Source organism: Pholcus phalangioides, unplaced genomic scaffold, assembly GCF_987345545.1.
Source record: "Pholcus phalangioides strain wild (caught in Gottingen) unplaced genomic scaffold, Ppha-v1.0 ptg000014l_1, whole genome shotgun sequence".
Lineage (NCBI taxonomy): Eukaryota > Metazoa > Arthropoda > Arachnida > Araneae > Pholcidae > Pholcus > Pholcus phalangioides.
In genome coordinates this window covers 72,278-97,077 of record NW_028301607.1, presented here as the reverse complement: position 1 = coordinate 97,077, position 24,800 = coordinate 72,278, and the positions used below count along the sequence as shown (strand labels likewise).

The 24,800-nt window shown below is 37.0% G+C and overlaps 1 protein-coding gene across 5 annotated transcripts in view; it reads right to left on the bottom strand.

Moving 5' to 3' along the window:
• LOC149077869 (glutamate receptor ionotropic, delta-2-like) overlaps positions 1-24,800 on the bottom strand; it is a 201,351-nt gene that overhangs the window by 110,352 nt on the left and 66,199 nt on the right. For 3 of the 5 annotated variants that reach the window (XM_089241469.1, XM_089241472.1, XM_089241473.1), the window contains exons 2-6: positions 10,603-10,695; positions 6,762-6,943; positions 5,817-5,948; positions 5,128-5,283; positions 2,729-2,829 (exon numbers count right to left, since the gene is read on the bottom strand). In XM_089241469.1, coding sequence (XP_089097595.1) covers positions 2,729-2,829; positions 5,128-5,283; positions 5,817-5,948; positions 6,762-6,943; positions 10,603-10,695 — 664 coding nt within the window. Of the gene's footprint in view, positions 1-2,728; positions 2,830-5,127; positions 5,284-5,816; positions 5,949-6,761; positions 6,944-10,602; positions 10,696-15,128; positions 15,259-24,800 lie in introns of those variants that run through there. The other 2 variants (XM_089241471.1, XM_089241470.1) reach the window with 2 other exon arrangements.

The window sequence follows — 24,800 nt, the reverse complement described above, 5'->3', positions numbered from 1 at the left end:
GGATTGAGACATCGACGCGTGAAAGCCACAGGTGGTTCTCGAGTGGTGATATGGTGTCGCGTCACATGTTTCACTGTTTTACCGATCTGTGCCGGAATGAAGATATCTGGAAATTCTTAAAATAAAGAACTTTATTCAGAATCCCCCAATTGTAGTGACGGAAGATTGTGTTGTGGGCTTAATCGATCCAAGTACCCGTAACGATGTTTGCGAATCGATGAGTCGTCGGTTGCACACATCAACCGGTTGAAATTTCTAAGGAAATCAGTTCCAAGTGTTGATGAAGTGACGTCAGCTACGAGAAATGTCCAGGGAAAAGATTTCCGGAGACCTAAATCAAGTTTCTTGACCGTGGAACCATAAGCAAGAATCTTGCTGTTGTTTGGGGCGAACAAAAGGAAACTTGGATGTAGTACTGATGAATTTTTCTTAGGCGGTATAATAGAAACTTCACTGCCAGAGTCAACAAGGAAACGTTCACCCGTAAATCTGTCAATCACGAAGAGCCTGCTGGATTTGCGGCACGATTACATCATACCAGCGATGATAGAAGGTCATCTTTTCATACCAGCGATGATGGAAGGTCAGGGCTGACGGCAGTGGTTCGCTTTCTCACCGAATTTGTTGTGATAGAAGCAGATATTTCGGGCTCGACTTGAACGAGATGTTGAACGCCTAGCTTGTCGCTGTTGGGAATTACTACGATATCTCCCTCTTGAGAGTCGATTCATTGTAGCCGTTAGCTCTGCCACGTTTTGCTTAAGCGTTTCGATGGCTGATGACGAATCGTTTCGATCTCGACTCGACTGCAATTGCGATGACGACGATGACTGGATTCGACACACGTAATTTTGGAGTGTGACTTTAGCCACTTTGTCGGCTAATACAGCAAGATGATCTAATGACTCACACTGGATACCGATAACACAGTTTGAATGTTTTGCGGAAAGCGTTGCATTCACAAGGTGCGCAAGAGCTCGTCAGTAACTTTGTTGCTGGAGAGTTCTTTCATCTTCCGCAGCAGTTGACTTGGCTTTTGATCACCCAGTTGTAGCTCGTTCAAAAGTTCTTGACGTTTGATGTTCCGTCGCGGCGAACTCTTTATAAGGCGATCCAACAAGGCTTGATATCGATTGATTCCGGAGGATTTAATATAAGATCCTGGACGTAAGACAGACATTCTCCGTCCAAGGAAGAGACCAAAGCTGGACACTTTGTGTCATCGTTAGTGATTCCACCCAGCAGAAAAGTACTGTTGCACTGTTGAATCCATAGTTGTACATTGGATTTCCAAAAGGTATGTAGTCTTGAGTCCGATCCTTGCAACTTGATCATATTTATCCGCCATCGCTCAGCTCCAATGGGTGAGAGAGAGAAAAAAAAGAGGAGGAGGTCACACCAGAAGAGAAGAAGAGCAGACGATGATGCGTGGGCGAGAGGGGCCTGTTCTTCAGGGGCCTGTTTGAGGGAAGAATTTAGTCGTCGTAGCCGCAATGGAGGCTCGGAAAACAGAAATTTTCCGAACATGCATGAGATGTAATATACAGTGGAGATGGACGTTTTTCGATGGTTAATGCTCCTTAACGTCACCGGTCACCGCTCTACGGAGTCACTGTGTTTGCAGAATAAACATTTATTACGACGACACATAATTATCTTGTTTATTAAAAAAGGGAAGACAGGCATAGAAATTTTGAACCTCACGCTTTCTTGTGTAGTGACTTTCTGCTCTGCTGTTGTTTTCCAGACGGTCGTCTCCAGGGATCACGTGACACACTCAAAGTCGTTGACCCGACTCTTGGGGGTAGTCTGCGTTGGACACCAGAACTTTTCTAATTTCTAACTCTGAGGTGAACTGCACCCTATCCACAAGCTTTCTTTAAAATTTAAACATTTTTTTAAATTTAAAAATGAATAAATCCTAATATCTACAGTATTATAACTGGAAAGTCAGTAGTCAATAGAATGAATGTACAAAGGTTTATTGAAAAGAATATTCATAAACAGGGAAATGTAGTGTAACAAAGAAACAAAAAATATTCCACTTTCATTTATATACATTACATACATACATGAAAGTAGATACAGGGTGATCAGCGAATAAGCCCTTATTTCAAAATTAAACATCTCTACAACAAAGATCAATAGAATTATGTGGTAAACGGTACGTTTATTAGCAAAACTGTAAGAATGTTGTACAGAAATTTCGAAAATTTAGTTTTTTTTTTAATATTTTAAAATTTAAAAAAAAAAAACTGGAGATTTTGGGGTTCCGAAAATCCTCATTTGTGTGAAGAGAAACCACTGCATTCGCCTAAAGTTACTGCATGGGCTGCGGTATGCGCCAGAGGCATTATCGGCCCCTTCTTCGTGCGAAAAACGATTACTACTGAACGTTACGTTACAATTTTGGAACAATTTGTCAGCACACATGGCGCATACCGCAGCCCATGCAGTAACTTTAGGTGAATGCAGTGGTTTCTCTTCACACAAATGAGGATTTTCGGAACCCCAAAATCTCCAGTTTTTTTTTTTTTTAAGTTTAAAAAATTTGAAAAAAAACTAAATTTTCGAAATTTCTGTGCAACATTCTTACAGTTTTGCTAATAAACGTACCGTTTACCGCATAATTCTATTGATCTTTGTTGTAGAGATATTTAATTTTGAAATAAGGACTTATTCGCTGATCACCCTGTATACACAGTGTAGTATATACATGCATACATACTGGAACTGGAACTTTTGCTGAAATATCTTGAGTATTTTCGCATCATAACCGATGAATTCTTCATTTTCTTTCCTTGATATCCTTTTCCATATTGGAAAATGCTAAGCAAAGAAATCACTGCAGTTAAAGATAATTGTTTTGCCATTTCAAAAATTGAAAAACTGTGAAACCTCTATATAACGATATTCCGCGTTCCAAGAAAAAGTATCGCTGAAGAGGGACTATTGTCTTATCCAGAGATAGTAGTTTAACATCGAACCACACAGACATTTCTAAACAAGCCTTGAAAAAACATCGTAATAGTGAGATTTATCGCTATATCGAGTATCATTGCAGTGGGGTTTCATCGTATTTGCTTTACATTATATACAACTTGAAAACATTGATAATTTATTACACAGTCGACGCTCGATATAACGACCTCCTTTGTCCTGTCGAAACCGGACGTTATATTGGGAGAGTCGTTATATCGAAAAAACATATATGGCTATCGTTCTATCAAAACATTTGGTACTTATCCTACCGGTCGTTGTAAAGGAATGGTCACTATAACGTGGGGTCGTTATAACGAGCATCGACTGCATATATGCACATCTATCTATCTATCTATCTATCTATCTATCTATATATATATACACACAGGGTGTTATAGGCGTACGTATATATAATGTAATGTAATGTAATGTAATGTAATGTAATATATATATATATATATATATATATATATATATGGCCAATTCTCGAGATTCTTTGGCTGTAAAAGTTGTCATATATGATCTAGAGCTAATTCTATATAAACTCTGAAACTTTTATTCACAAATACAATACAAATACAAATACAACGCCACAACAGACAAAATGCCCAACGAGGTGGCTGATAAAAAGATGCCCATAAAAATATGGTTGTCATATATTTCAAAACAATTAAAAATTCAATTAACACAAATTATACACAATATATACACATGATAAAATATTATACAACGCCCATAAAGAATACTTATGGTTGTCTTATTCTAAGAATGGATAGCTTCTCGATTTACCCCAACATGTTTATCGTATTTCTTTTTAAACGTGTCAATTGTGTTACAATTTACTACCTCTGGGGGTAAGAAATTCCATTTATTAACAACCCTATTTTAGAGAAAAATTCCCTGCGACACCATAGACTTGCATTGTCCCTCACCAATCGATACTGGTGTCCCCTTGTACACATCTTTAGTTGAACATTTTGAGAGCTAGGAATTACAAAATACGGTGGCTATATAAGTATTATTATTCACGTTCAATAAATAGTATGCTATCAAATAATGTGAATGAGAATGCGTGTATTCATAGTGTTGACTTAATAATACAAAACATGCTAAGGTATTACAGTAGAGTCCCGCTTATCCGACATAAATGGACCGGCAGAAAGTCAGATAAGCGAAAATGTCGGATAATAGGGAGAGGTTAAGAAAAAGACTATTAATCGCCAAACTATGGTGTAATGTTACACATTATGAACTTAATAATCATGTTTACAACTTTCTTTCCGTCGCCATACTTTCGTAAATTTCAACTTTTAAGCTACGAGGCACAACGTGCAAGCTAACACACAGACACATACGCATTCAACAGACGATAAACCGATCCGCATACAACACCATTTATAGCAGAAGGCCTCCACGCGAATCTCGTGACATGACTTAAGAAGGTTATCTCACCTACAGACATTGGGTATACTACAAAAACGGTAATGATGGCGCATGCGTCGACTTGCTATATCCAATGGCTATAGGTTGCACCTTTCTTCAATGACGTCACGAGCTTCACGTGGAAGCCTTCTGTTATAGATGGTGTTGACTGAATAGTGAGTTGCGACAGTGAGTGAGGGAGTGAAGGTGGGGCGAATGACGGACACGTGAGTCATAGCTTAGACGGGTGCGCCATTGTACAGTCGGGAGCAAAAAAGAAGTAGACTACTCTCATAACTTGCAGTTCTTGTTGCCGATAGATGCTGTTTTTTTTTCTTTTTTTTTGCGGCGAGACGTCGAATAAGCGAAGGTGGAATAAACGAATAAAATAAACTCTACTGTATATACCGTGCGTAACTGCAAGTCTCAAAATGTTCTTAAACTGAAGATGTGTAGCCTTGGGGTGATTAGTAAATCAAAGTTTCACACTTAAGAACATTTGACATGGCTCTACATCTGACATCACACCTTTTTACAAGTTAAGAATTTCGAGACCTGTTCACATATTTTACATAGAATGCTTTTGATGGGACGAGGCTTCACAGTTCGCAACATATTGAAAGAGTCAATTCACTTCATGCAAGAAATGAATGAATGCACTTAATTACTGACCTCATCAAAACCGAGACTGCTAAATTATGAAGTAATTAAATAACCACTTACATCATTCGCCGTAACCCTCAACCGAACATCTTTCATGTCTGAAATGTCGAATTTTGTTTTTGGAACATTGTAGAACTTTCTAATTCGTCTGTAACCTTTTCTACTTGTATTGCTTTGTTGCCTGTGAATAGGAGTGTAGGCAACATATCCTTTACACTGTCAAAGAAATCGAAATAAGATAGCATAATTTCATAAAAATGTTTTTGGAATCAGAAATAATAATATATATATAGATTATCATATCTTTCATTAGGAACATTCCAGTATTACCAACGGGTGGTAGGACATTTAGGCGTAGGATCCACCATTCCAGTTCAGGCCTTGGTGTAGGCCGTCCCGTGATGCAAAGAGGAGGACATTTGCTCCTCACTTGGGGCAACGTTTTTGGAGCTTCCTGGTTTCACTGATAGGTGGCTTCGTTGTTATGGGATTCACCTGAATAGTAGAGGAGTTTGGAAGGTTGAAAATAGGCTTAAGTCAGGTTCTTTACTTGGAAACTAGGTAGACGGGAACGTGGGAGAGTTAATGGTAATGATATCAGTATTGAATAGCTTCTCGATTGAAAATAAATCTCAGGGTAAATTAAAAGACATACTAATTCGATTGGTAAGAGACAATGTGAGGTTATGGAGCAGCAGGGAATTTTTCTCTAATAGTTGTTTATTTCACTGAAAAATATTTTTTTTTACCTTTTCTGTCTTTGAAATCAAGATCGAAGAATATGTTCCTAATCGATGAATATTCAAGTCATCCAGTATCGTTTCATTTCCCTTTCCTTCAAATATTATCCAAAATACTCTGTTTAGTGTTCTTTCAAATATCTGAGGAATATACGGAAAAAAACAACAACAAATGATAGAGAAAATAACTGAGATGTTTCCCATAGAAAAGGAGGAAAGCGCCGGAATAAAATTTTACTGGGCAATCAAAAAAACAAGGTTTTCGTTTGTCTTCCTTCCTGCGCCAAGTGTGGTCAAGTTACTTTTAGTAAGATCTTCAGAACTGGAACTCTTATTTTTCTTTCTGTGTTACTGCCCTTACAGCATAAAATCATTTCAGTCACAAAAACAGATTTACAGAAATTTTAGAGTGCTTAGTATCTTTTCAATGTTGATGCCTCAATCATCGTTAGTTATCAAGCAAAATATTTACGTTTTAAGTATCTGAACTACAAGTGAAACTATGTGTAAGGAATGAGAGTTAATGCTATGCGTCACGAAACAACGCTGCAACCATGTATATAAAATTTTGTAACAAAACCACTTTTATTGGGAATTTGTATTAGATTCCATAAGCAGTAAAAACCGTTGCTAGGAATACAAGATATATATGCTGTCTGTTCATATACAGAAATTGATCATCAGTATATCTGCATCAACAGCCAATTTTCAGTATATCTTGTATTAGCAAATGTAGAGTACATCTCTCTCTGAACATTGCTGGAATGCATCGGGAAGGGTCCCTAGAGAAGAGTAGACTAACATTTCCGATCTTGATTTTCTATCATTAAAATTTATTGCTAATTGGAACCGAACCTGAAAATCGTATAAATAAGGTAATTACAAAAATTGGGTTTCATTTAATGTTTTTCAGGAGGAAGAACGCATTGTATTCAATAAAAAAAATGAAAAGACCTCGTAAAAGATTTGACTGTTTCCTTGTTGAAGTTGTTGAACGAACAGCATGTGCTTCGATCCAGCCATCAACATCGTTTCAATAATGCTCATTGTCTCCTCTATATCACCTTGGTGCCTAACCGTCATAAGCGTCCCTTCTTCGTCGAATATGATGCTTGAGACATTCATCAAAACGAACTCTAAAAATAAATTAAATTCGATAAGAATAAATGTCTGATCAATCGTCATCGACGCGAATTTCAAATAAAATACACGTAGCTTATTGAAATCACGAATAATGTGTAGTAATTGGAGTATTGTTATCATTTTCATAGAAGACAGGACGAATGAATTTTTCATCTTCTGTAATTGAGAAAACACCATTTACAATTATGTTCGGTTTTCTTCAACCTCGAACCGACGTCTTTTACAGTACTGCATTTTCAGTTTTATCTTGACTGCAAAACCATCTGTTGCGAAATTTTTTAATTCATTTTGAAATTCTATCTCATTAAAAATTTGCTGGTTTCTGAATTACAATGCAACAAACGGTGCTTTTCCTCTCGGTTTTTTTTTTCGAATGGGTTCGTCAATTTTAGGACACCCCTGTGTGACCACTATAATACCGTTATATACGAACGACACCACCGTGATTACCCAATCTCAGCACAATATAAACCGAACATCAGCAATTACGTTCCTCGAAATGGCAAATTATTTTGACAAAATTGAGCATTATAAGTGTATATTTGTCCAAACTTATCATTCTGCATTATTTGTTAAAAAAATACGTGAGTCAGATATTGTTTGAGTCCACACAAACGATATCACATATAATCTTAAATTTTCAGAGCAGTGTCCTTGGCCCTCTACTTCATAATTTCTATATGCATAATTTTCCGCTGGCAACAAAAGGAATTATTGCTACGTATTCTGATGATAGTGTCACAATTTGTACAGATAAAAAGGCAAAGAAAGCCTTATCAAATCTTCAATGGGTAGTTCAAAAAGTTGAAGAGTGGTGTCTTCGACGTGGGGCCCAATTCAATGCTGGAAGAACTTTTTTCAGGAGGGCAATTGGAAAAATTTATCTTCTACCAAATGCATTTATAGATGTGCAAGGAAATATTATTCACACACATATCCATCTGATACGTATAAATGCATTGGTTATATTTTCGATAAGCGTGTTTCGTTCGCCCATCATTATTCTGAAGTTACTGAAAAAGTGAGGTCCTTAGCAAAATTTGCAGGAGCAATACGACCTTTTCTATCAACATCAAACTCATTTTGTACAGTATGAATTAATCATACATCCTACATTACTTTAACGCGAATCTTGTTTGGGTGTATGCTAGAAATCCTAATATTATTGCCTGAGCTTTTCCAAAACGGAACACTCCGAAGTTGTATCAGGAACCACTGGTTTATCCAAAATAGACTTATTGGCAGAGATACTTGGACTGAAACAACCTTGGATTACGCCAAAAAATCTCTCCAGAAATTCCTGATTCTCAACTCTGAATATGAACATCTTCGTGAAATCTTCAATTACAGTGAAACTTGTCTAATATGGACACTGAAACGAAACCTGTCTTTATAGGGGTTTAATCCATCGATTCTATGGTTAGGGAACTTGGGAACATGACGTGTAGGGATTTTCGGGTTTCGAACGCTGTTGTCTTCCTGGGAGGAAGATTGACAACATTCGAGATGTTTTTCATCGCCGAAAGTTGCCCTTCCGGGTGATTCTGTGGGTGGGAACGAATCAGGTAGAAGCAAATATTGACGAGTCTCTGTCAGAGTACCGGGATTTACTATTATCCGCTAGGGAGGGGGGGGGGGGTGGGGGGATCCCCCCCCTCCCTAGCGATTTCGATTTACCAATCGAAAAAATCTGAAAATGTCATCGTACAAGATGAACTAGATCAGTTTGAAATGACCGATGTGAAATCAACGATATGGATGCAACATCGACAGAAACATCACCTGAAGAATTTAAAGAGGTAAAATGTAAGAAACGGGAAAAGAAAAAGGGAGAAACCGGGTGAGAAGAAGAACGAAAAAAAAGGAAAATAATGCCTCAGGGGCTTGAGAAGAGACTTCATTTTTTGAATATGTTTACATTGGATGAACGCAGGTGTCGAGGAGATATGATCGAAGTGTTCAAAATTTTCAACGGGATGCATAGGATGGACCATGAACTTTTAGTACACCGCCAATGGACTGCTTTTACAAGGGGACACCAGTATCGACTGGTAAGGGACAATGCGAGGTTATGGTGTCGCAGGGAATTTTTCTCTAATAGGGTTGTTAATAAATGGAATAGCTTACCCCCGGAGGTAGTAAATTGTAACACAATTGGCACGTTTAAAAAGAAATACGATAAACATGTTGTGGTAAATCGAGAAGCTCTATCCATACTTAGAATAAGACAACCGTAAATACAATATGGGTATTGTATAGTATTTTATCATGTGTATATATTGTTTATAATTTCTGTGATTGCATTTTTAATTGGGTTGCTGTATTTTTGAAATATATGACAGCCGTATTTGTTATGGGCATCTTTTTCTCAGCCACCTCGTTGGGCATTTCGCCTAATGTGACGTTGTATTTGTATTTAAACGGAATCGAAATGTAGTCTGTTCAATGATTAGTGCTTTTAGTTTCACCTTCATAAAACGTAAAACTGTCTAAAACGGAATATTATTTCAGTCTATTGACGTTCCGTTTAATACAGGTTTCACTGTATATGACAGCACTGATACTTTTAGACTTGAGAAGCCTAAATTTTTCACTAGGTGTCCAGACCCAATGTTTCGGATGTTTGGCATATTTTGTATTATATGGCGAATTTCTCCTTTCTGGTACTGTCATAATTGATGCACTGGATATGTTATTGTAAATACTTCATGACTTGGACATATTATATTCCCTATTTAACCTCAAGTAAATATTTATTCATCTCATTACTATTTTTATCTATTATTTCCTATTCATATAACATTAATGATATCACTATTAACATGTTGCGTCTTGAGCAACTTACTCATCGTATTGTGACTTCATTGTGGTTTATTCATATTACCTCAAATTACCACAAATAATTAGAGTCAACTATCATCAGTATATGATATGCATTAGTTCTTGTGGACGTGGCTGTTAATTCCCGGGGGTAAAGATATATTTCCAGCCATTTTTCTAAATTTTCGCCCTCTTAGAGCTGGTGTGAAATGACAAACTGTCATATTTTTTCTCTCGTACCAAAATTGGTATTAATGCACAATTGCATTTAATTATCAGAATGATGATGAAGGTGGAGAGCCGTTATAAAATCTCACCTATATAAGGCTCCCTGATATACGAGTGAAGGTTCGATGTCAAGTAAGATGAAAAAATTGAGAATTTAATGGTGTTTCTCTGTTATATGCATTTATTGTTAGTTTCGTGTTTGCGTTAACTTTTGGTGAAATAATCTTTTTTTACATCGAATTTGTCAATATGTCACAAATACCTTGGCAATTTAAAATCATGGATTAATGTAACTCTCTTTATCTATAAAATTAATTTTTCCTTTTTTTTTCCATTCACTAAAACCAAATACATGGATACTACGCGAAACAATACGTATTTATGGTAAATCCAGCGGTTGCGTACTGATACAGACCTAATGAAATTCAAAATTTCAACCGAACCATAAGAACTGAATGAATCGCATTACTAATAGAAATATTATTCATCATTAGAAACTTTATACTTATCAGACAGGCTTCGAAAAAATTAAATAGGTTTTGCAATCATACTCTCTTGCGGAAACTAACATTTTTTTTTTTTTTCAAGTACGGAAAATACTCACCACAGTTCGAGAAACACATTGATCCAAAGTGTTTGATATTAGTGTCGTTGATGAAATCCCGAAAGGCATTTTCTATCCAGCTATGTTCGTGGCCTAAAGAGTAGAGAATAACTCACCTTTAACATGCCGAACTATTTACACCAAAAATAGAAATCCATTTGTATATCAGAACTTAAATGTACTAGAAATTGTTACCATGTTATAGATCTCATAATGATGGGCTTTAATACTTGAAATGCAATATCGCTGTGAAAACGTCACGAACCTCCAACTGTTTAATTACTAATATTTAATTACTAATATTTAATTACTAATATTTAATTACTAATATTTAATTACTAATATTTAATTACTAATATTTAATTACTAATATTTAATTACTAATATTTAATTACTAATATTTAATTACTTTAATCATTCAAATTAATTTTGCGAAAATTCAATTTTTCAAAAAAAATTATCTTCATGGTTTCGAATTCATTTTTCCCTCCCTTACTTTCTCAGAAAATATTGCTCGGTCGAGTCTAGAGCGATCAAATTGTTCGCCCATTTTGAATATACACTGAAGAGCCAAAAAAACTGGTAACCTGCCTAATATCGTGAGATATTAGGCATATTACTCGGCCCCCGCGAGCACGCAGAAGTGCCGCAACACGACGTGGCATGGACTCGACTAATGTCTGAAGTAGTGCTGGAGGTAATTGACACCATGAATCCTGCAGGGCTGTCCATAAATCCGTAGGAGTAAGAGGGGGTGGAGATCTCTTCTGAACAGCACGTTGCAAGGCATTCCAGATATGTTCAATAATGTTCATGTCTGGGGATTTAGGCGGCCAGCGGAGGTGTCCAAAGTCAGAAGAGTGTTCCTGGAGCCACTTTGTAGCAATTCTGGACGTGTGGGGTGTCGCATTGTCCAGTTGAAATTGTCCAAGTCCGTCGTAATGCACAATGGACACGATTGGGTGCAGGTGATCAGACAGGATGCTTACGTACCTGTCATCTGTCAGAGTCGTATCTAGACGTACCAGGGCTCCCATATCACGCCAACTGCTCACGCCCCATACCATCACAGAGCCTCCATCAGCTTGAACAGTCCCCTGTTGACATGTAGTGTCCATGGATTCATGTTGTCTCCATACCCGTACACGTCCATCAGCTCGAAGCAATTGGAACCCAGACTCGTCAGACCAGGCAACGTGTTTCCAGTCCTCAACAGTCCAATGTCGGTGTTGTCGGGCCCAGGCGAGGCGTAAAGCTTTGTGTCGTGCAGTCATCAAGGGTACACGAGTGGGCCTTCGGCTCCGAAAGCCCATATCGATGATGTTTCGTTGAAATGGTTCGCACGCTGGCACTTGTTGATGGCCCAGCATTGAAATCAGCAGCAATTTGCAGAAGGGTTGCACGTCTGTCACGTTTAATGATTCTCGTCAGTCGTCGTTGGTCCCGTTCTTGCATGATCTTTTCCCGGCCGCAGCGAAGTCGTAGATTTAAATTTTTACCGGACTCCCGATATTCACGGTACACTCGTGAAATGGTCGTACGTGAAAATCCAAATTTCATCGCTACCTCGGATATGCTATGTCCCATCTCTCGTGCGCCGATTATAACACCACGTTCAAACTCACTTAAAACGTCGATAACCTGCCATTGTAGCAGCAGTAACCGATTTAACAACTATGCCAGACACTTGTTGTGTTATATAGGCGTTGCCGACCGCAGCGCCGTACTCTCATTGGTTCCATATCTCTTTATTTGCATACGCATGCCTGTACCAGTTTTTTTGGTTCTTCAGTTTATGATAGCAACACGGTCGTTTAAATGCATGTGCCATACGCCAGAACCCAAAGTGTCTGTGGTACAAATGAAATTAAAATGTAGGGAAAATGGTTTACCCACAGGATCTATCAATGTTTTTACTTTTCTTTCAAGGAAATTCATTATATCTTACTCCGGGCAGAAATTAGCCGAAAATGAAAACTGCGATTGCATCAATAAAACGGGGGAAAGAATATGTCCAGCTGATTTTTTTTTTCATGTTCAGAGTTGAAACTGTCTTTTGTGACGCATATATGCATGATTTAGAAGACGACTAACATATAGTAGGAGAGGAAACGAAGGCAGTGATTATGAGTGAAAATCAATCAATATAATTCGATTGCCCTCTTATTTTCGTGAAAGTCCTCAAGTTTTCTTATTTTTTTTCGAATGAGAAAACTTTTCTTGTTTTTGAATCGAAATTCAATTATCATTCCACAAAACGTGCGCGTGAATCGTTGAGACTTCATTTTTCGTACGCTATGTCGGAAGTAGGCATCAATACACGCTTGTACCGGAGAGCCGAGTTACCCAATAATTCATGAATATACCGTACAAAGCATGTCCAACACGCGTACACCCTTTAAACTCGTGTTTATAGTACGTCCAGTAACGCTGTTTTCCCAGGAATAAATTCGCAGGAAAAGATTTTCTATCAGAACGCACACTATTCAATCGCTACCACAAAGGAAAAAAACATACAGCAGATGCCATTAGTGTGAAAACTCTGTAAATTTTCTGAAATACACAGTACAAATCTGTAACAACATTCATTATTATTTCACCCCTGAATTAATAAGATGCCGTGGCACTCTTATTGATCACAGATCTATAAAAATACACATATCAAGAAGAATTGTTCACTCACCGATTGACGAACCGTATTGAACAATTAGAAGTGTTATAATAACGTAGGATAGAAAAAAAGCCATACTAGTAGATGAGATTGATTAAGATATTCCAGAGATGTATTTGTATTTGTAGAAAATTAAAAAGAAAGCTATATTTTATATTATCGGTTATAAAAAATTAACTCTACGAAATCAATTCTACAATATGTTTGCAGTCATTTCACCGTCAAATACAAACACCAAACAGGCAAAAGCCCAATTTCAAAGGGGCTTGAAAAAATATGTGTTTTTGAGTAATTTTGTATTTTTGTTTGCCTTCGATGCTGTCATAGAGACATTGATAGCGTGTGCGTAATTGTTCCTAACTTGAAATTGGTGTAATGATCAGTTTAAATGTTATTTTCTACAAAAAATCTCAAAAACGGATACTGAAGCTTTTTTTTTTTTTAAATGTTAAAACGTTTAAATATTTCTTTATCCGCGACGTCGTTCAACGTGTGGGACTTTCTGTTGTTGTTGAAAAAGTTCCTGAACTCAAATGGCCGTTGTAAATCAATGTTGTGATTTTGTTTTCCCCGCCATGTCTATCTTCTGTATATAAAAATCTACCGCACTTTTTTGGGTATTTGTATGACCAATAACAACAGAGAAAATTTTCTAAATTAGAGAATAATTAATGTAGTACTTAATTGCAAAGAAACTATGAAAACAAATCCATCATCATTTAACCCATCACCTACCACATTATCAAAAGTAGAATAAGAACACGGTAATAAATAAAAATTTAATTATAACAATAAATAGTTATCATGTGTAAATTATTTCTCAGGCCATTTTGGTTCTAAACAAAAGCAAAAAAACTGTATAAAAAAACCTTTTTTTTCAAACAATTAGTTTATTACATGGATAACTCGTATGTAACATGTAACCAAATCACGTAGAACAGGTTAATAGTAGTCTATTATATGCGTGTGCATTCTGTTTCGAAAGCATAGTAGGTATTTGATACCAGTGCCTTTCATAGACTGTTTCTGATAAATGATGCAGAAATATTTTATCATCGTAATCAAATTTTGATTCAACACCAGGAAGTGCATTTGTTTTGAAGGTTGTGAAAATGAACAAGTTTTTGAAATGATATTTAAATCGATCGTTAAAAAAAACCTATATCTATAATAAAAAAGTATGTTTACCTGAATAAAATTAACTACGGTCCGTAATTAATTCCCTGTCTGATAGCGGTACCTGAATGATTCTAGTACTGCTATCAGACAGGGTTCGTAAGCTTCGCGTAGCGAGCGCCATGTTCAGAGAATTCCAGGGGCCAAGTGGAGTCGTTCAGGGTCGGTGTTAGGTCCGATCCTATTTACTTTGTACACTTACTATGTCCCTCAGGCTGTGTCATCTATCCCTCTGCATTGATGACGTGAAGTTATTCTCTCCAGTAGAAAACATTAGGGCCTGAGAATTGCACGCCAACAACTTTTCCAGTGGAATTGTCAATATAAACTCCATATTTCAACATTAAAAAAAAACAGATCAGTGCATTTAGACAGACGTACCGATCCTGAATATTATCAACTAGGTAATGGAACGTTACAGCAACTACACTCGGCTCGAAAAGTTAAGCACGCGATGGTTTATACAGGCTGTTCTGTTAGCATGGATTTATCAGTATGATTAAAATCAATTGCATGAGACAAAACTAAAAAAAAAATATTAATGTAAACATAAACTCCGAACGTTATTGAATCAGCTCAATACACTATCCAGTTGAACGGAGATACTAGGAGAACCCAAGGAGAAACTGACGCACGCAGAGCCCGCTACATTGACATATAAAAATTAGCGACCACTCACCACTTGAAAGACGATCTCGAGCATGGTCGACGGGCCCCTTTTCGGAACTTGCCACCGGAACTGTAATACCAGCGCCTCACAAATTCACATCTCTGTGCGCGTCCCGGCCGCCGCTGTCAGTCGAGGAAAGAAAACTGAGCACCTTAGCGAGAAGGGAAAAAAAACTAGCGCCTGCCAAAACTATCCCGGCTCTTTATTCTCAAGCATCAAGCAAGAGACAAAGGGACCAATAGGAAGTTATGTCGATTTCCAATTTGCATATACTTAAACTTTTTTTTATTTAACTTTCCCTTTTCCTTTGGTTAGACGACCCAAAGTCGAGCATAACATATGCCAAATGGGGGGGGGGATCATTTATTTTTCAAATCAAATTTATTGTTATTATATAACAGTACACACACACAAAAAAAGAGAAAAATTTACCAAGGAGTCAATCAAAAAATGACCCATTCTGGTAAATGCTAGTAAAAATTAGTGTGGGAAACAGAATAGTCAACTAAAAAAAAAATCAAAAAGTTATTCCAATTAAAATAAACATTCATGGCAACAGAGGAGTGCAATTTATAAACAGTTCTACATGCTGCAACTAAAAATATGAATTTTTTAGATGGAATAAAATCAAAAACGACTAGATGCAGCAAGTAATTAAATTAAACTGTTATGTTATTTAGGGATTATATGAGCAAGAGAAAAAACATTAAAACAAATTCTCTATACCATCAAGTGAGAACATATATTGCTTGACACATTTTTTAAAGGATGATAAATTAGTATTGTGAGTGATTTCTGGTGGTAATGTATTGTAGAATTTTGGGATAAGGTTAAGTAAAACGTTTCTTCAATAGTGTTTTATGAGGCAACGGAAGTGAATACATATTATTTAGTCTATTTAAAGATCGAGATGTATTTAAAGGCAAGGAGAATTGACCTATGAATAGTAGGAGAATAGACTTATAGAAATATAATTGGCGTAATGTAAGTATTCCAAGATGTTTATGAAGTTGTATTGATGGTGTAGTAAAATCATTTGTGATGATTCTAATTATTCTCTTATGGAGGCTGATTATAGGGTAAAGGGTTGAAAGGTAGTCAGAACCCCAGACAGTTAGACCATATAGTAGGAGTGAGTGAAACAAGGAGTAATAAAGAGTTAGTAAAAACGACTGATTCAAGTAGGGTTTGAGATAGCAGAATTTATAAATTGCCAACCGTAATCTTTTTTGCAAGTACTTGATATGACTCTTCCATTTAAGATTGTGATCAATGTATACGCCAAGGTATTTAATTGTAGTAACTTGTTCGAGACATGAACAATTACACTCAGAATTAATAGTACAATTACGATTATGGAAAATTAAATTAGGGTGAAAGTGAATGTTAGATTGGGAAGAGAAATTTATAAACTTAGTTTCTGATGTATTTATCTGAAGGTCGTTAGCAACAAACCACTTTCGGATTGTAATTAAATCAGTATTGATTAGGTTAGTTAGAGATTGGAAATCATCAGATGAGTAAAGTAATACTGTGTTATCGGCGAAAGTTATGATATTGCCATTTATGTTTAAGTTACATTAATCATTTATGAATATTAAAAATAATAATGGTCCCAAGACAGATCCTTGAGGAACGTCTTTCACTATTTCCAATGGGGTGCTAAAACTATTGTGGATTTTGACTGATTGTGTTTTATGGGTTAAAAAAGGAGCAATTAGATTCAAAATATTATCTCTAATTCCGATATATGACAACTTATTGAGTAATATATGATGATTCACGTTGTCAAATGTTTTTCTTACATCAAGAAATATTGCAATGGTTTTTTTAGATTTATCAATATTTTCAGCGATAAATTTAGTAAATGTTAGTAGGGCAGTTTCTGTGTTTTTATTAGGAAGCAATTCAAACTGATTGTTAGAAAAGAAACTGAAATGTGAAAATCAAAAAATTATATTTTTGATAATTGTTTCAAATATTTTTGAGATAGAGGGTAATTCAATCATATATATTGCTGTCCCGCCCCTAGAGGCATACAGCGGGTTCTGAAGTTCAATATTTCAATCAATCCCTCTCAGCACAAAGAGTCCAATTTTCTCAGAGATGTCTAAAAATATATATATATATATATATATATATTTTTTTTTGGCTATTTAAGCTTCCTATTTGTTACATTCCATTCCTCCCCCCCTTTCCGTTTACTTCAACTCTATATCAAAAAACAACGAATAAAAGTAAAATTACATCCAAATCGATTGCACAACAATAAGCAAAACAAGTAAATAAATAAAAATAAATAACAAAGAATGGGGGAACATGAAAATCAGGGCTTCGACAAAATATAGATCATAATTCCGGACCAGAGCTTCCAATTAACAAATCGCCGGAAACAATATTAAAGATACGAAAGATCACACGAGACTCTATACGGTTACAAAAACACCATCAAAGCGAACAGCCTGTTCGCGAGGAAAAATAAATAAATAAAATAATAAAATGCATAAAAATAATAACAATCCCCTCAGCTTTTGGGGTTTTATAAAGAAAAGAAAGATTATCCACTATGCAAAACAACAGCTTCACTCTGTAAAAATAAATACGAAATATATGCCCATAATCTCATGGGATAACTTAAAAATATAAAACTCAAATCAAAATGACACAAACTTCAGTATTCACACATTATTCGCAATATAGTTAGGAAAAGTTCTCTCCTCTTTTTTTTTTTTTTTTTCACTATTCCCTACCAATATTCGAGATATATCTCCATTGATTTTCTGATGACTCCTATGTAAAATTCATAAATTTCCTTGTTTCTTAAAAGAGTTAATATGTCGAGATTTCTTTTATCCGGAGGTATGATTGTCTCTCTTTCACTTTTCCAGTAACGACAATCGTACAGGTAATGTCTTCTTCTTGCACACCTTTCACCACAAAATACACAAGAGTCATCTTTCTGGTGTCTCCACCCTTGATAATAACCAAAAGCGCCGTGTTCGGTCAGTATCTGGTTAACATAAAAGTTGCTTTTAATCCTGCTACAGCTTACCTTCGGGTATAAGTAATATGTAGCACGACCTTTAGTAGAGTTGTCCCATAGGTTTTGCCACTGGATCATGTTATCGCGATTTAATAAAGTTCGTATCTGGAACTTTGAATATTTACAGTGAATATCGATGGTAGTCTTCGTTGTACTTTCTTTAGCCAGTCTGTCTACAAGTTCATTGCGAGGGTTGCCTACATGGGCTTTTACCCAATGTAATCTTATTCTGATCTTTTCTTGCAGTTGTCTAATATTTTTGATAATATTATCTGTCTTCTTTAATGATTTCAATTTTTCTAAGGCTGACATCGAGTCGCTGTAGATGTCGATTTGAGATAATCCTATCTCAATTGCTTTTTCAATTGTCAACTTTATTGCAAGCAATTCTGCCATAAAAACTGAAGTATTATCTGACAATTTTATTTTATCCTGATATAAAATGTTCTCTGCTTCAAATATGATATAGGCCAGGCCAGTCCCAAAGTCTGTTTTTGATCCATCTGTGTATGCTGAGTATCTGTAAGTGTATATTTCCTCTCTGTCGTAGTTTAGGATTGTCATTTTCCACGGTTCGTCAAAATCCTGATCTTCTTCTTGAACCTCGTTGGAATTGTATTTGTCTCGTTCCTGTTTGAATGGGCATTCTAACTTTAAACAAGGTGAACATCTTGTGTATGCTTCTTGCTTTGTAGAAAAGGGGCACGCAGCCGGAAAGAACCTGTAGAGCATGCCCTGAAACACTGTCAAAACATTTAGTGACGATCAACAATGCTGTTCGCTGTATCTGTTCAAGTTTTGATTCCAAGTATTGTAGTTACTAGATAGAGGGTAAAACTGAGATTGGTCTGAAGTTGTTAAAATCATTGGGATCTCCAGATTTATGAATAGGTGTTACGATAGCTAATTTTAAAGACCTCGGGAATTTACCACTACCCATACATATATTTATTAAATCTGAAAGAGTATTCAAAATATTATATGGTAGAATTTTCAAGACCTTGGTATTGATTGTTTCTGGAAAGGATCCAGAAGTGGATAATTTTTTAATAATTGTCAAGATTTCATCAGCAGTTGTTGGAAAAAGGTATATTGTGTGACAATTCGATTTCATGTATTGCTTAAAATCATCATTTATGTTGATATTTAGTGGGGAAATGTTAACAAAATGGGAATTAAAGTTTTGGGCCAGAGAAATAGGATCTGAATCGGAGAAGAACAGTTTATTATGACCATCAGTTTTATTAATTATACCATCAATGAATCTACAGCGTTTTGTGGGAGTGTTACATTTTGAAAATTGGTAGGAAAAATATTTAAGTTTAGCAGATTTTATTTTGGATTGACCAGTTTTACATTTTTATAGGCTATATTTGATGGGATATCGAATTGAAACTTTCGTGTTTTATAATACAGTTTTTGCTTAATTTTTGTCAGGTGTTGTAATTCATGAGTGATCCAAGGATTCAGCTGTGATCTATTGTTTTACAATTAATATATCTAGCGTGATTGTGTCCTATTGTTTCAAGTTTAAGTAAAAATTTTTCAAAATTATTAGAAGGGTCAATATTATCGAATGAAAAATTTTAGTTTTGAAGAAAAATATGAAGTTTCTGATAATCAAGTTTTTTAAACTGACGATTAGTTTGTTTTGATTCGATAGTTGAAGTGGGTATACTGAAACATAGCTTACAAATTATTGCATAATGATCTGTCAAATCAGAGAAAAAAATAGAAGAATATATATCAGTAACATCAGATGAATTTCTTATGAATATGTGATCAATACACGTGTTCGATCGAGGTCTAGTTATGCCTTCCATATATACACTGCTCAAAACAATTAGGGGAGCAAGCAAAAAAGTGAAGTTAACCGTGCGAGACAGCCACGTATTGGCATACAATGGATAGTACACGCGTATCAATGCGCAATACAGAAAAAAGACGTAAAAAAATTTGGAATTAAGCTTTAATTCTTTGAAAATATGGAAAAAACATGAAAAGATGATTTAGGGCAACAATTTGGTTACATGTAAACGATAAAAAAAAGTACTGTTTAGACATGATGCGTGAGTTTTAATAGGGCGTGTGGTCTCCTCGAACAGCTAAGACTGCTGCACACCTGTTTGCAAAGGATGCGATGAGGTTATCGATCAGACTTTAGGGAATACTGTTCCACTCCTCAAGAAGTGCAATCTGCAAGTCTCGGACAGTAACAGGCGGCCTTGGTCGCGCAGCAATGCGTCGTCCGAGCATGTTGGATTCAGGTCAGGAGAGCACGCTGGCCATTCCATACGCTGTATTGTTTCAGCTTCAAGCATGTTCTCCACCAGACGAGCTCTATGCGGTAGGCATTATCATCCTGGAAAACAAAGGAATCTCCAATGGCTCCAGCGTAAGGGATGACATGAGGTCGCAGTATCTCGTCTGCATACCTTCGGGCCGTCAAAGTGCCATTCCGAATGATATGCAGGTCCGTACGTCCGCCTATGCTGATTCCACCCCATACCATCCAACCAGCTCGTCTGTATTTTGACCTTCCACGAACGACTGCGGGGTTATTTCGAGTGCCCCTGTCCCTCCATACCAGAACACGTCGGGTGTCACACTCCAGACTGAATCGGGACTCGTCTGTAAACAGCACTTGGCTCCAATCATGTTGCTCCCAATCTCGATGTTCAGCAGCCCATCTTCTTCGGGCCGCACGGTGGCGTGGGGTCAACGGAATGCAGACCATTGGCCTATGTGCATAGAGCCCTCCCTCATGAAGCCGATTACGTACTGTTTGGCTGGACACCCTTCGTCCTGTTGCCAAGAGCAACCGTCTTTGCAGCTGCGTAGCATTCTCTGTTCTGTTTCGACGGGCTGTTAACCGTACATACCGGTCATCAGTTGCTGTAGTGGCGCGTGGCCGACCTTGCCCTCGTCGACGTCTAACATTTCCTGTTTCTTGGAATCGATTCCACAGCCTTGCAACAACACTTCTGGCCACTCCAACAGCGTCCGCGACACTACGTTGTGTTTGCCCGGATTCCAGTCTGCCTATTACACGCCATGTCATGGATTCCGGTAAATCACGTTGTTGAGACATCCTCAAGTCACCTTGTCTCAAAAAAAAAAGTACTGCGCAATCGAATTTCACAGTTACGGCAGTAAAACAGACGTTTCTGCAACATCCCGATTTCTGCCCTTATCTCCTTTTTCTGGTTTTTGACGTCATGAACTTTGATTTGCATATGAAGTTTTCTTCTTCCGTTTCCTGCTAGGCTTTAAATTATGGATGATTCATTTTATGTTACTTATCGGTATACATCTTTGCGTAATTTTGTTAAAACCATGTGCCCCCCTAATTGTTTTGAGCAGTGTATATGGCTGGAACCCTTTACTACACAATAAGTTTAAGTATTCAGTAGCAATATTAGAGTTAGAGTCAAGATGGTCAATATTGATGTCACCAATAATTAAAACATTTTTACATTTGATTCGATCAATATTAGTTTTCAATTTGTTAATGAAATCGGTAGATAGAAATGAATGAGATCGATAAACAGATAATATAGTAAACTTTAAAGATTGGCGAAACAATACAACAATCTCAGCTGTTTGCATGGTGATTGACGTTAAATGTTTTAAGCTTAGGAAATCATTAACATATACCAGTATACCACCTGAATTATTATATTTTCTCCAATAATGAAATATTTCGAATCCGGGAATATTGAAAAAATATATTTCATTGTCAAAAATCCAGACTTCTGAGAGGACTAAAATATGTATGTTTTGAATATTGGTACCTAAAGTTGTTAGTAATGGATTAAAATTCAATCTAACACTGTGTATATTTATATGAAAAACGTTAAATGAGGAAAATGTAAAGTTAGTATTATTTAAATTTAAATTGCTGGTAGAGAGGTATGTTGTTTCAAAAAAAAATTTGAGAAAGGTATCAAGCTGACTCACATAGTATCGTATTTCTGTATATGCGATTTCAGATAAAAATTTTACAATTTCTACATGACAAAATTTATAAAAAGACATTAAAACAATTTCAACAATTTTAAACAGCAGGGGGTCTATTACGCTCACGTCGTTATACAACGAGGTCGTTAGTGACGTCACGCCCTTAACGCAAATTCTCAACGAGCCTCATAACGCAAATCTCAGCGATCATTGTCAAAAACTTGATTTTTCTCAGCAACCCGCGGTATGTCGTTATCTATTTTACGAAAAACTCCCTGGTCCGAGAGTTGCGTTAGCTCCGAAAGGGATGGACCAATCGGATAATTTTTTCCGCTGCTGATAATAATCATCACTATCAACGAGTGCTGCAGCACGTGCGTTATTGTTATTTTATTTACTCGTGCGCGTTGGTTGTCCCTAATTTTCTAAGCTACATGTTTTTTTAATTCATCCGGATTCTTTTTATTTTCATCAAATATTTGAGAAAAAGGTAGGCTATGCACGCACATGATACTGGCGTGGGGAAATTTTCTAAATTATTACGTTTAAAAAATGATTTTCTATTGAAGTTCAATCACATGAATTTCCAAAACGACTATCAAAAATATCATCATCATATATTACCATGTTTTTAACACATTTAATCTACCGTCTTGATATTAAGTCAAAATCAAGAACAAGTAACCTTTTATTTAAAACGAATTAAGAAGGGGAAAATCTGGAGTAATCCAGGTAAAATCTTAAATATACACTGCTGGCCACCCAAATTGCAACACCAAGAAAGACAAGAGATATCGCAACAATATTTATTTTGTAGATAACATGTTGACCAAGCATCAAATGATTAAATTTATAGACTTCTGTGAAGTGTGGTTCCTGCCAAAATCAGTAGCCAGAGTAGCCGCCATTGTTGGAGATCACCGCTGCCACACGCCTCGGCATTGATTCAAAGAGACTTTGGATGTGTTCTTGGGGTACAGCAGACCAAGCAGCTTCCACGCGTTGCCAAAGTTGATCTGGTGTGGCAGCTGGGGATGTAATCTGGGTCAATCGTTGAGCAACCATGGACCACATGTTTTCTATCGGCGAAAGATCCGGAGAGCGAGCTGGCCAGGGAAGCAATTCAATCTGGCGATTGACGAAGAACCTTTGGACAATGCGTGCCACGTGTGGTCGCGCATTATCCTGTTGAAATATGGCTGTGGGCAAGCCCTGAAGGTAAGGAAGGACAACTGGCTCCAACACCTCGAAGATCACTGGCTTTTTAAAGTACCGGCAATGCGTACTAGAGGTGTGCGAGAGTGATATCCAATACCGCCCCATACCATAATACCCGGTGCAGGGCCAGTGTGGCGGTGCATAACGCAGCTGTTCAGCATCCTCTCTCCACGGTGTCTCCAGACTCGAATCCGACCATTGTGGTGTTGCAGACAGAAGCGTGACTCGTCAGTAAAGACAATTTCATTCCATTGTGCGGTCCACATCCTTCTTTCATCGCACCATTGGCGGCGGAGACGTCTGTGGTTCTGCGTCAAGGGTAGACGAAGCAATGGACGTCTTGCGGACAGACCACTCTGCTGTAAACGGCGTCGAATGGTACGTGCAGACACTGGATGATGCGGTACAGACTGAATGTGCTGTGCTATGGTTCGTGATGTGGCTGAGCGATCCGTCACTGCCATACGCACAATACGCCTGTCATCACGTGAAGTGGTGCACTGAGGTGGATGCGATCGAACACGTCGGTCCGTCGTACCCTCCTACATCCAAAGATCACATATCCGCATTACAGTTGTTTGGTTTCGTCCAACACGACTACCGATTTCCCTGAAAGGTAATCCACAATCTCGGTAGGCCACTATCCTTCCTCTGTCGAACTCGGATACTTGATCAAAAGATGATCGCTGTTTTCTACGAGGCATAATTGATCGTTTTTTTGAAAAAACCACAAGAAAAACACAATTGCCGTACTTCAAATCGTCGAAATCTCCAAGCCTTAAATAGCGCTTTGAAGTGGCGCCACAGGCGCGCGTGATGTGCGTCTGCGCTGAAATTCTAATCATTTGCATATCTCACCTCCGCTAATGCATGTTGTAAATTTCATATTATTTGCATGCTTCCTTCAGGGTGTTGCATTTACGGTGGCCAGCAGTGTATGTTGACGTCGATTTTGAACGAAGTGTAAAAAAAATATTGAGCGAATTTCAAAATGTCTTGAAAACATATCGCGATAGAGAGATTTACCAGTTAAATAATATTCTTATATTGAGATGAGTTTAAGATTAGAATAAAGGCATTGCCCATGCAAGATTTAAAAAAAAAAAAACCGTTTTGTAGAGTGATTTATCTTTGTACCGAGTATAATAATTTATAACGATTTACCACTATGAATAATTTTTTCCAACCAGTATGTGCACAGATAACGTTTTAAACGATAATGCTGTCTCTCAATCATGATACTAAATTAAGTAACGTAATTCAGAGAATTATTATTCATTATGATGAACAACTTAAGGAGGCTCTAAGGTAGAGAGCAATGTAGGCATGTGTAGTGCTTTCAATGACTTTTTCGCGTCGGTTTTTAATGGAGATAATGATATTCGATATACGGGTGTTGCATGGGGTAATAAAACCCTCAACGATATTCAAGTAGAAGACGTGGAGGTCCTAAATCTTCT